Below are 12,972 nucleotides of genomic sequence, written 5' to 3' on the forward strand. Positions count from 1 at the left end.
ATGATTGTTACATAAAATTCAAGAACATTTAAACTAATGTATATAGATAGAAAGCAGATTAGTAGTTGGTTCCCTGGGATGTAGAAAGGGATCAGGGAAATGACAAGAGAGGAAGATTACAAAGGGGTACCAGGAAACTTTTGAAAATGATGACTATATACATTATATTTATTGTGGTGGTGTTTCTAGGGTATCTATGTATGTATGTGTTTGTGTATCTGCTGTATGCCAATTATACTTCAATAAAATTCTTTCCAAAAAAAGGGGGAAAAAACATAGGCATTTACCTATTTGTCACTAAAATGTAAGCTCCATAAAGAATTTTTTTTTTAAATCTCTATTGGAGTATAATTGGTTTACAATGGTGTGTAAGTTTCTACTTTATAACAAAGTGAATCAGTTATACATGTGTTCCCATATCTCTTCCCTCTTGCATCTCCCTCCCTCCCACCCTCCATATCCCACCCCTCCAGGCGGTCACAAAGCACGGAGCTGATCTCCCTGTGCTATGCAGCTGCTTCCCACTAGCTATTTTACGTTTGGTAGTGTATATATGTCCATGCCACTCTCTCACTTTGTCACAGCTTACCCTTCCCCCTCCCCATATCCTCAAGTCCATTCTCCAGTAGGTCTGTGTCTTTATTCCTGTCTTACTCCTAGGTTCTTCATGACATTTATTTTTCTTAAATTCCATATATATATGTGTTAGCATACGGTATTTGTCTTTCTCTTTCTGACTTACTTCACTCTGTATGACAGACTCTAGGTCCATCCACCTCATTACAAATAGCTCAATTTCATTTCTTTTCATGGCTGAGTAATATTCCATTGTATATATGTGTGACATCTTCTTTATCCATTCATCTCATGATGGGCACTTAGGTTGTTTCCATCTCCTGGTTATTGTAAATAGAGCTGCAATGAACATTTTGGTACATGACTCTTTTTGAATTATGGTTTTCTAGGGTATATGCCCAGTAGTGGGATTGCTGGGTCATATGGTAGTTCTATTTGTAGTTTGTTAAGGAACCTCCATACTATTCTCCATAGTGGCTGTACCAATTCACATTCGCACCAGCAGTGCAAGAGTGTGCCCTTTTCTCCACACCCTCTCCAGCATTTATTGTTTCTAGATTTTTTGATGGTGGCCATTCTGACTGGTGTGAGGTGATATCTCATTGTAGTTTTGATTTGCATTTCTCTAATGATTAATGATGTTGAGCATTCTTTCATGTGTTTGTTGGCAGTCTGTATATCTTCTTTGGAGAAATGTCTATTTAGCTCTTCTGCCCATTTTTGGATTGGGTTTGTTTTTTTGTTATTGAGCTGCATGAGCTGCTTATAAATTCTGGAGATTAATCCTTTGTCAGTTGCTTCATTTGCAAATATTTTCTCCCATTCTGAGGGTTGTCTTTTGATCTTGTTTATGGTTTCCTTTGCTGTGGAAAAGCTTTGAAGTTTCATTAGGTCCCATTTGTTTATTTTTGTTTTTATTTCCATTTCTCTAGGAGGTGGGTCAAAAAGGATCTTGTTGTGATTTATGGCATAGAGTGTTCTGCCTATGTTTTCCTCTAAGAGTTTGATAGTTTCTGGCCTTACCTTTAGATCTTTAATCCATTTTGAGCTTATTTTTGTGTATGGTGTTAGGGAGTGATCTCATACTTTTACATGTACCTCTCCAGGTTTCTCAGCACCACTTATTGAAGAGGCTGTCCTTTCTCCACTGTACATTCCTGCCTCCTTTATCAAAGATAAGGTGACCATATGTGCGTAGGTTTATCTCTGGGCTTTCTATCCTGTTCCATTGATCTATCTTTCTGTTTTTGTGCCAGTACCATACTGTCTTGATTACTGTAGCTTTGTAGTATAGTCTGAAGTCAGGGAGCCTGATTCCTCCAGCTCCGTTTTTCGTTCTCAAGATTGCTTTGGCTATTCGGGGTCTTTTGTTTCCATACAAATTGTGAAATTTTTTGTTCTAGTTCTGTGAAAAATGCCAGTGATAGTTTGATAGGGATTGCATTGAATCTGTAGATTGCTTTGGGTAGTAGAGTCATTTTCACAATGTTGATTCTTCCAATTCAAGAACATGGTATATCTCTCCATCTATTTGTATCATCTTTAATTTCTTTCATCAGTGTCTCATAATTTTCTGCATACATGTCTTTTGTCTCCTTAGGTAGGTTTATTCCTAGATATTTTATTCTTTTTGTTGCAATGGTAAATGGGAGTGTTTTCTTGATTTCACTTTCAGATTTTTCATTAGTGTACAGGAATGCCAGAGATTTCTGTGCATTAATTTTGCATCCTGCTACTTTACCAAATTCATTGATTAGCTCTAGTAGTTTTCTGGTAGCATCTTTAGGATTCTCTATGTATAGTATCATGTCATCTGCAAACAGTGACAGCTTTACTTCTTCTTTTCCGATTTGGATTCTTTTTATTTCCTTTTCTTCTCTGATTGCTGTGGCTAAAACTTCCAAAACTATGTTGAATAAGAGTGGTGAGAGTGGGCAACCTTGTCTTGTTCCTGATCTTAGTGGAAATGCTTTCAGTTTTTCACCCTTGAGGACAATGTTGGCTGTGGGTTTGTCATATATGGCCTTTATTATGTTGAGGAAAGTTCCCTCGATGCCTACCTTCTGCAGGGTTTTTATCATAAATGGGTGTTGAATTTTGTCAAAAGCTTTCTCTGCATCTATTGAGATGATCATATGGTTTTTCTCCTTCTATTTGTTAATATGGTGTATCACATTGATTGATTCGCATATATTGAAGAATCCTTGCATTCCTGGAATAAACCCCACTTGATCATGGTGTATGATCCTTTTAATGTGCTGTTGGATTCTGTTTGCTAGTATTTTGTTGAGGAGTTTTGCATCTATGTTCATCAGTGATATTGGCTTGTAGTTTTCTTTCTTTGTGACATCCTTGTCTGGTTTTGGTATCAAGGTGATGGTGGCCTCATAGAATGAGTTTGGGAATGTTCCTCCCCCTGCTACATTTTGGAAGAGTTTGAGAAGGATAGGTCTTAGCTCTTCTCTAAAAGTTTGATAGAATTTGCCTGTGAAGCCATCTGGTCCTGGGCTTTTGTTTGTTGGAAGATTTTTAATCACAGTTTCAATTTCAGTGCTTGTGATTGGTCTGTTTATGTTTTCTATTTCTTCCTGATTCAGTCTTGGCAGGTTATGCATTTCTAAGAATTTGTCCATTTCTTCCAGGTTGTCCATTTTATTGGCATAGAGTAAGACAAGAATTTTTAACTCTGTTTTATTGACTATGTATTCCCAATATTGACATATTAGTACCTAAGAAATATGTTTGATAAATGGATGACAGAGAAAAAAACAAAACGGAACTATGAACGAAAAGATGCAAACTCCATTTTAATTTCATTTCAAGCACTACTAAACTTATAATAAAAGTATCAATAATTTCGAAAAGCAACATATGCCGAGTTTACATGAGCCAAAGTAGTAACAATTTTATCCTGCTATTGAAATAATTTCACTGCTTGGTCTCTTTAGTAACTTTCTAAGAATTACATAGCTTCTTTTTAACTAACAATAATGATAATAACAGCAAACACATAGTATTCACTATGTGCCAAGCAGTGTTCTAAGGATGTAGCATATGGTAATTTATTAATCTTTATGAAACCATATCAAGTAGGTTTATCTTTTCTCATTTATAAGATTGATTAGTAGAGCTCTGACTTAGTAAAAATACCAATCCTTTATACTTCAGAGGTTACACTGATATTTTATTTGAATATATTATTTAGATATTATTTGTTTATAAATCAATATTTCATCCAAGCTTTGTTGTTCATAAAACTTTCTCCCTCCTCAGACCAGAACAAGGCCCTACAATTCTTTTACTACTTTTATCAATAATTACCACTACCTATTAACTGGAGGCAATGGGCAGATGAAAACTTTTTGCTACTCTAGGGCAAAACCATCCTAGAAATACTCAGAACTCATTTACTTAAATATTACACTCAGTCATTTAGTCTCCTTGAATTTGGAAGAAAAATGTTAATTCTTTTATCATCTTCCTCTCTCCCTTCTCCCTGACCCCAAAGACCATAACTACTGATATCTGGTATCTGGAAACACGTTAAAATATTCAGATCCAGGGAGAACACCAGACCATTAATAATGAGCATAAACAGCTTATCTAAAAATACTATTGGAAACTGGCAGTGATATGTTGGAAAGCTGAGTTTTGAGGAGAAATAATGAGAATCTATAAAACTATAAAGAGTAGTAGGGTGAACAGGTTCAAGAAAGCCATAAATGAAATATGGTATGATTAGTAACTGAAATTAAGATACCTGGAGGACATATCTCTAACTCCAGAACTTGATAACAAGTAGGACCATCATGTTTCTAAAGCCACACAATTTGATAACATTAGGGTTCTAGTCATAACATAGTTTCTTAATTTTTCAATCTTCTTATTTTATCACATAAATCTATGGGAATATGAGTCATCTTACTTAACACTGTATACCACAAATTTAGATACCAATGAACAATGTACATATTATTCATGCTGGAATCAAAACAAAAAATTTTCATATCTATTTATAAAATTTTTAAATAGCACACAAAAGAATGGCAGCTTGCAGGAAAAAAAAATGATCGTTTAAAACTTGAAAAGATGCTGAAACTTGCTAATAATGAGATTGAAAAATTGCAATTATATATTTACTATTTTCCACCTATCAGATTACCAATAATCAAGTGGAATACATATACTGTTGGTGAGAATGTGGAGAAACAGGCACTTTCATACATTACTCACACGAGTAAAAAACAGTACAATATTTATAGAGGATAATTTGACAGTACTTATAAAAAATATAAACACATTTACTACTTGCTGTAGCAAGATCAAGTCTAAAAATGTAGCCTGCAGATTATACTTGCATAGATACAAAATAGCATATATACAAAGCTATTCACTGCAGCATTATTGGTTTACTAAAATACTTTGACATTACAAACTACATAATATACACACATTAGAATCTTAGTAGACATAAGAAAGAATGAGAATGATTTTTACCCCAAAAAGAAAGAGCTCCAGTATATCTTAAGAGGAAATGGCAAGATATGTAACAGTGTATATATGTTACCTTTTATCCGAGAAAAGATAAAATGTGTGTGTGTTTCCTTGTCTATGTTTTACATAAACCATATGAAGACAAACAAGAAGAAATTGATAAAAATGGTTTTCTGTAGGAGGTGGTGGGGTTAGGGTAAGTAGGAATGGAAAATGGTACTAAGACTTTAGAAAATACCCTTTTATACTGTTTTGCATGTATTAGCCACTCAAAAAAAAATGTAGAAACACTCTTCCTCCACAAGACTGCGATGAACATTTACAAAAATTTACTAAAGACTATGATATATGATAATGAATTACTGGGGAAAAAAATCATAATTTTTTCAGATAGTAAATTCTGCTGAAATACTAGCGGATGCAAACTATTATATATAGAATAGATAAACAACAAAGTCCTACTGTATAGCACAGGGAACTGTATTCAATATCCTGTAACAAACCATAATGGAAAAGAATATGGAAAAGTATTATACAGATACACACACACATATGTATGTGTATGTATGTATGTGTGTATATATATATACACACACACGTACGTATAACTGAGTCACTTTGCTGTACACCAGAAACTAACACAACCCTGGGAATCAACTATACTTCAATAAAAGTAAATTAAAAAAAAACAGTGTTGTCTTGCTTTAAGAAGAGAAACACAGAACAACATAACAAAACTAAGAGTTCAGAAATATACCTAATATATATGGGAACTTATTTTAGGATAAGAGTGTCCTCAAACCATAGAAAAGGACAGCCAATTCAATAATTTTTGGACAATTGGTTATACCATTGGGGAAAAAACGTAGGTCACTACCTTATATCATAAGCAAACCTAAGTTTTAAATTATTTAAAATAAAAAAAAAATCCCATAAAACTGTGAAGAGTTTTGTATGATTTTTTAACATTTCAGATCAGGGAGAGAGGGGGAAATGGTCTTTTTAGATAATATATAACTTCCAGAAACTATGAGGAAAAAGATAAAGAGATTTTAACTACATAAAAACGTAAACGTTCTGTATGACACTATAAAGTTAAAAAATAAGAGACGAATATAAGACAAAAGATTACTGTCCATATCAAAGAGCTGCTAAAAAATTAACAAGGGAAGTTCAAAAAGTAACTGAAAATTTGAAAAAAGATGCAAATAGGTGGTTTACAGAACTACAAATAGGCAATCAATTATGAAACTTCTTCCAGTAATCTATGAAGCTTTTAAATGAACTGTTTTTCCAGTTTTATCAAACTGGCAACAACAACAACAAAAGTTCTACTAAACTGTATTAGAGAGGGAAATGGGTTTTAATATACTGTTTATGGGAACATAAATTAATACAGCTAGGCTGGCCAGCAATGTGACACCTATTTAAATGTAAAAAATATTCACAGTAATTCTATTTCTTTGCATATATTTTATAAATATATGTGTACAATAAAATATGTAAAAGTACACTCAATGCAGCAATTACTGTAATAGAAAAAAAAACCTAGGAATATCATTAGGTAATTTGTGGTATATCAACACAATGGAATACTATTACAGCCATTAAGAATGAGACAGAGAAATAGCAATAGTTCTCAAACCTGAATGTGCATTAAAATTCACCTGGTGAGCTAGGTAAAATGCCCATTGTCTCCAACCCCTGGGATACTGATTCAGTGAAACTGAATGTGTGTTCAAGAATCTTCATTTTTAATAACCCAGAGGATTTTGATAAAGGTGGCAACATTAGTCACTCCGAAAAACATTGGTAGTAGAGTGGAAAAAGCAATTTCTATGACCACATTTATGTTTATAAAGAAACTACTTGTAGATGTAAATATGGATGATGTATACTTCAAAGTAAACTTGTGGAAAAAGTTTGGGAGGATATTTAAATTCCTAACAATGGTAACCTCTAGGGAAAGAAATAATATATTGGGGGATAGGGGGATGAAACAGAACTTTAACCGTTAACTCTAAATTTCTGTAGTATTTGGATTTTTTTGTACCAAAAATATACCTACTTATTACCTATAATGTTAAGAAAAAATGTCCTGAGTTAGTATTTGTTTCCTAAATGAAGACTCACTTTTCTAGGATTATCAACTAATAACATGACAAGCTGGTGGTATTAATTATTCTTTGCCTTCAGGCAAGACATTCTTCTTTTTATTTCCCTCATACTTATGTGTGCCTCCATGCATCTTCTCTGCAGTATGGTAATAGTTCCATTCCCACTCAAGGAAATCACCCCCTCACAATACCAGACCTCATCCTCCTAACTTATATTTAGAGGGAAAATTCTCAGGTATGAGTTTTGGCACTATTATCACAAAAGTAATGGTTAAGCAGGGGAAACAAAAGTTAAGTAGTAAGAACTCTTTCTTTCTGTGGTTTCCCGAGGGTAGAACACTGATGAGTAGAACAAGTGGGACTCTCTTCCTTAAAGCCATGGTAATATTTGGGAGCATGGCCTGGCTGTGAGGGTTAGGGACTAATGACTTCAATTAGGAATTACCTCATGAGTTTAAAGTTGACAAGTTATCTACTGAAGCGGAACATTACGAAGGCATTTACTATTACAGCAGGCTATCATTGCATGAAACTAATTAGATAGTAATTACACACTTACAGATTTCTTGGTAACCAGGAAACAGTTCTATGTATTTTGCATTTTGATATCACAACATTAATTAAAACGCAGACAGCCATATAATTAACATACGACATTATAACACATGAATCATAACAAATTATCTTACTGATGGATAATGATTTTAGCCTCAATTATTCCCAAAATCTTTATAGAATTAAGAATTATTTCATCTCCAACTCAAGTTTTGACTCTCCTAAGCAAAATGACAGCAACCAGCTGACCCTTAGCAATATTTTATAGACTCAGTTTTATAGCTAGAAGAGGGAAACAATCATGTTTTTCACCTGCTGAATTTAACAGATGAGAAAAAAGTCACAATAGTACTAAATGTAAATGGTCTCTGACTCCCAAAGTCCAATGTTTGTTATCCACTGCAGATGCTGTCCCACCAATTTCCTTTCTAAAATTTCTATTACTCTTTCACATAACTGTTCATTTTCACCTAGATTTATGCTTGTGATTATGCAATTTACTCTAATCAACAACTGAGTAATTTTATCACATGTATCAAAATCCTACTTCCAAAATTGATCCATCCAGGAAGACTTCTCTGACTCCAAGGATAAAAACTGCAGTTTGTACCACTGTCAAGTCATCCAAGAAAAATCTTCCTTTTGTGTTTATTTAGCAGCACTTACATATATAGAAATTATATTTTCTTAACTAAAACCCAGGACATATGATCTGAGCCGAATAATTTTTTTTCAATTCATAAGCTTTTATAAATATTTAATTTGAAAATATTAAATAACAAGTAAATAAACTGATTTTAAGGACAAGAATAAAATTGTATGCAATTAGGGTTGTACTAAAAAATTACTAACAACATTCTTAAAAAATTCCCACACCTGAATCTAGAAATCCTCCAGTTAGTGACTAGCTTTGTGGAGGGAGAAAAACAGCTATCCATCTGCAGCAGTTAACACCTTTAGCTAAATATTTTGTTGACATTTCACACTACTTGTCAAGTTAATTTATTTGCCAAAAAAGATGTGAGGCTATATTCTTTATGTGAAAACAGAGTTCTGTAAAGATGACGCATCTTCATCCCTAAGACACCAAACTTGTGCAAGATGACAAAGGTGGTGCCCATTGTCAGTGAGTGCACATGCCACGGAATGCTCCTCCCTGCCCCATGCTCAGGCAGGAGACTGATTATATGGTCAACCTAGGAACAGAAGCTGAGAACATCTTAACAGAAATATTCCTTTGCCTTACTCAAGCTGAAGATACAGGACATAATTTAGGAGAAAAATATTATAGTGTCACAGGTAATAAAACCCCAATACAGGGTTAGAGCCCCAGGAGGCTGCATGGGTGATAGAGAAAAAAAGCAAAAACAAAACAATTAAAGTTAAGAATAAAAGCATTATGGCTTAAACCTTCCCAAGTAGAGCATATTAATCTAGATATAGAATCTAAGACAGAAGCACTGAATCAATACTTTCACACGAATTACTGTAAACTGATTCCAAAAGAAATTTTCAATTATCGTTAAGTGTAAAATGGGGCCCAATATTCATGCCCAGAATTTTAAATTGGAATATAAACCTTTTGTTGCTAAATAAAGGAATGCTAAGACTTAGATGCATATACTGAAAATTTTGCATATACTGAAAAATAAACAAAAATAAAATACATATGCCAAGGAGAAAAACCTCTCCATCATAAATTAGACCCTACCATTCAATTTTTCTACCTTTTATTTTATATAAAAATGCATATTTTACAATGGATCGTTACGTCAATAAAACTCTATTAACAATAAGTCTTCAGCCATAAGCTTTTGTAAAAATTTGTACTCCTAATACAGTGTTGATTTGTCTTACCTATACTGGCCATAGCTTCTTTTCTTACCAATCTGTAGACTAAATTTGATCCCTTGAATGTTTCAGAGAAATGATTATATATTATTATGTAATATTTAATGTATAATGACTAGATAACATTTTGAAACAAATAATATACATTGCTTAATATTTTTTATTTCATTTTATTTTACGTGTACTCGGGAACACTTACCGGATATAGAAGGTCTTTCTGAGGCAAAGGGGGGGACTGTCCTTCATACATAGGAGGTGGTTTATGTGTGGGTGGAAGGTCGATCCTGCATTAAAAAGTTTAAAAAATGTGATTGCCACTTTTAGCAAAAAAACAAAAAAAAAGGGTGGGTGGGGGAAACATTCAAGATTCGCTTAAGTTTTGAGAATATTTTCCTCATACTAATATTTGTATTAGCATACATGTTTAATTCAGTTCTTACATTTCCATTAATCAATCATAATTGGAACAAAAAAGTGAACTGGTTTTAAAGGTTCTAATGTCTAGGACTAATCTGAAATAAACAATTCTTTGAAAAATCTAAAAAAGCAAATAGAAGTATTTTTTGAACATTATTATTAGGCAAGTAATCTAGTATATGACTAATTAAGTACTGCACATTTTTACATATGACTATGCCTACCAACATTTTAAATATAGTCAAACATGTGTAATGGAAAACACTTTCCTCCAAAGTGTCATAATAGTGATTTAAAAGACTGTATCTTAAAATGATAATGAAAAAATATGCTTATACTATATTTTGGAAATACTTCCATAATTAGTTTTCAAAAGCCATGGTCATTCTTAGAATATTCATCATGTAAATTAAGATTTTCAATCTACAAACCATTATAAATCTTGGCACCTGAAATAAATGAAGAGACCATTACATCCTTGGGGAATGCATTTATCTTTGCCAAAATGACCTAATCTACTAAAAAAAAGTATTTTCATATATTTTTAAATTGTTGCATTACAACAAAAATAGAATTAAATATACCTTGTAGCTCTCTGCATTTTAGAAAATAATTTTTCATATATTCTCCTACTTTTGAAGATCACAGATAACTAATTTTCAGTAATTGAGATCAGTAAATCAAATAAAAATTTTACCTATATTAAAAGATAAAGAGGATGAAAGCTATAGAGGCCAAAGAAATTACAAATTCTCACTTCTCCATGTGGGCATGAAATAATATTTTAAATGAACAGAATTCAAATAATAAATAAAATGATTACATGGATGTAATTACTAGTCTACTAGTAAATTATCTTTTGGAAATTATAGAAAAGTTTGAGATAATCTGGCAACTAAGATGAAGTTAACCACAAGCTAGATACTCTTGAAATATTAGAGGAATCGGTCTTACAGGTATTAGACTGAAAGGGTATTTTATAGTCCTTTTATTTAAAGTAATTATTTCCTTTAATGTAACAAAAATCACAGCAAATGTATAGCTGCAAGATGCCGTAAGTTATTTAGGTGAGAAAACCAAGGTTCATGGAGGTGATGTGACTCGTTCATGATCATACCACTAATTTGATCGTAATAGAGCTAACACCCAGGTGTCCTTAATCCAAAAAGATCAGTGCTCTAACTGTGCCAGATTAGAGAGGCAGAGACATACACAAAGCATTTATGAAGAGAGAAGAAATACATTCCTTCAGAGCCAGCCTCATGTCATATAAAATCACTAATAACCACACAAGAAATAATGTCATTTGTATAGAACTTCACAGTTCAGAAACATCATCTTATTCTACTCTTATCACAGCCATGTGAGGTAAGCAGGAAAAGTATTATTCACATTTCACAGATGAAGCAACAAAAGCTGCTGATGGAATTAAGGGAACTGGGACTTCGGTCTTTTGATTATACAACAGAGTGCAATTTCTGTTTTGTAATTCTATCTCATGATTAGGTCCAAAACATTGCTTTCTCTTTAAATAAAAGCACATTTTGTAATTCACCAAAACCAAATTTCTTTAAGATAAAAGCTTTAAAACTCAATGTATTTAATAACTTCTGGCAGTTTAGAGTTAGTTATATCTATACATAAGACCGGCATAAGCAATTTAAAGAAGTAATTTAAACTTCTAAGATTTTTTATATCTGTCTTTCAACCACTTCATGGAAGACCTGCATTTTTATTCAGAAGGCAGGACAACGTAGAGTCATTATGTTACCATTTGGAAAGGTATGTAATATACTGTAGGTTAAAAAGGTGTCTAATATATTTGTCTCTAGCAGCCCCTTGCAACTGTTTATTTACCAAAATGTAGTCAGACTTCCTGACAAAACCAGTCATCTTACAAAGACCTAACAGTATCTTTACTTCCATCCCTCAGACAGTTTTCATATGAGTAGCTGTAAAGATAACGACGGCCACATACTGAATATTCATAGTTGAACACAAGCAAAAAATTTACCTACACTTTGTCAAGGTAGGATGGTCTCTTTTTTCGAGGAGTCAACAGCACAGTCACAAAGATGGCAATGATGAAAAGGGCAAGGACAGCTCCAATTACAGCTCCAGCTACAGCTATAGAAGAGGTCTGCTTAAGTGGAACATCTGTAAAGTAACAAAAATTAGGTTTTTTAAACAATTTTAAGAGTTCTTGAGTTTGTGTCCTCTGATTTCTACAGTGTGCAAGGACTGATTAAGTATGTTATCCAACCACAAGTTTAGATGACCCCAAATTTGATTCGTTACTTTTTGGAGCATTATGCTAACACATTTATTCCTTGCAAGATGTCACCTTAGCACTCCAACTTTACTTTTTTAAAGTGATGAAAAGAATAGCCCCAGTCAGGTATCAATGAGTGAATCTACTGTCAACGGGCAAAGAATGTCTGAACGAGAAAAGAAGATAGAGAAAAGGGTGAAAACTAAGTTCTTACTCTAAAAGGTGATAAAAAAAAAATTCAGTATTCTTTAATGGAGTTAGCCAACAATGTATTGAATAGATTTTTACCTTTCATTCCATTAAAAGAAATTCTAAGAAACCAAAAACCTTCAAGAAAGGGAAAACAACACTAAAAAACAGAAAATATCCCAGACGTAATAAATAGTCAAAAAGTGACATTGCAAAATCTAAGTTTTTAAAATAGAAGTATTATTAAAACAGTACTTGCTGCAGATAACTTCCTTTAGTTCACACACATTTAATACAAATTACACTTTAAGATAGTGTCTATACTACAAAATTATGTAAATTCTTCCCTGTCTCCTGACTATAGACACACTCTATCATTTCTGAATACCAATTTCTCTTTTCCAGCCTGCATCACAAAATTTTATAAGAAAGGATGTTAAAAACATACTTAATAGTTAGCATTTCACACAATTCTAAAAAAAATATCACCCTACTTTATGA

The 12,972-nt window shown here is 33.0% G+C and overlaps 1 protein-coding gene across 1 annotated transcript in view; it reads right to left on the reverse strand.

Moving 5' to 3' along the window:
• The window catches only part of LOC309823165 (uncharacterized protein), a gene marked incomplete at both ends in the record, with an annotated part of 52,531 nt that overhangs the window by 39,011 nt on the left and 548 nt on the right, over positions 1 to 12,972 (reverse strand). Inside the window, 2 exons of the mRNA XM_082655323.1 lie at positions 9,793 to 9,877; positions 12,029 to 12,167. Coding sequence (XP_082511449.1) covers positions 9,793 to 9,877; positions 12,029 to 12,167 — 224 coding nt within the window. The remainder of the gene's footprint in view (positions 1 to 9,792; positions 9,878 to 12,028; positions 12,168 to 12,972) is intronic.

The sequence above is a fragment of the Grampus griseus genome (assembly GCF_964374135.1).
Source record: "Grampus griseus genome assembly, chromosome: 5".
In the NCBI taxonomy this organism is placed as follows: domain Eukaryota; kingdom Metazoa; phylum Chordata; class Mammalia; order Artiodactyla; family Delphinidae; genus Grampus; species Grampus griseus.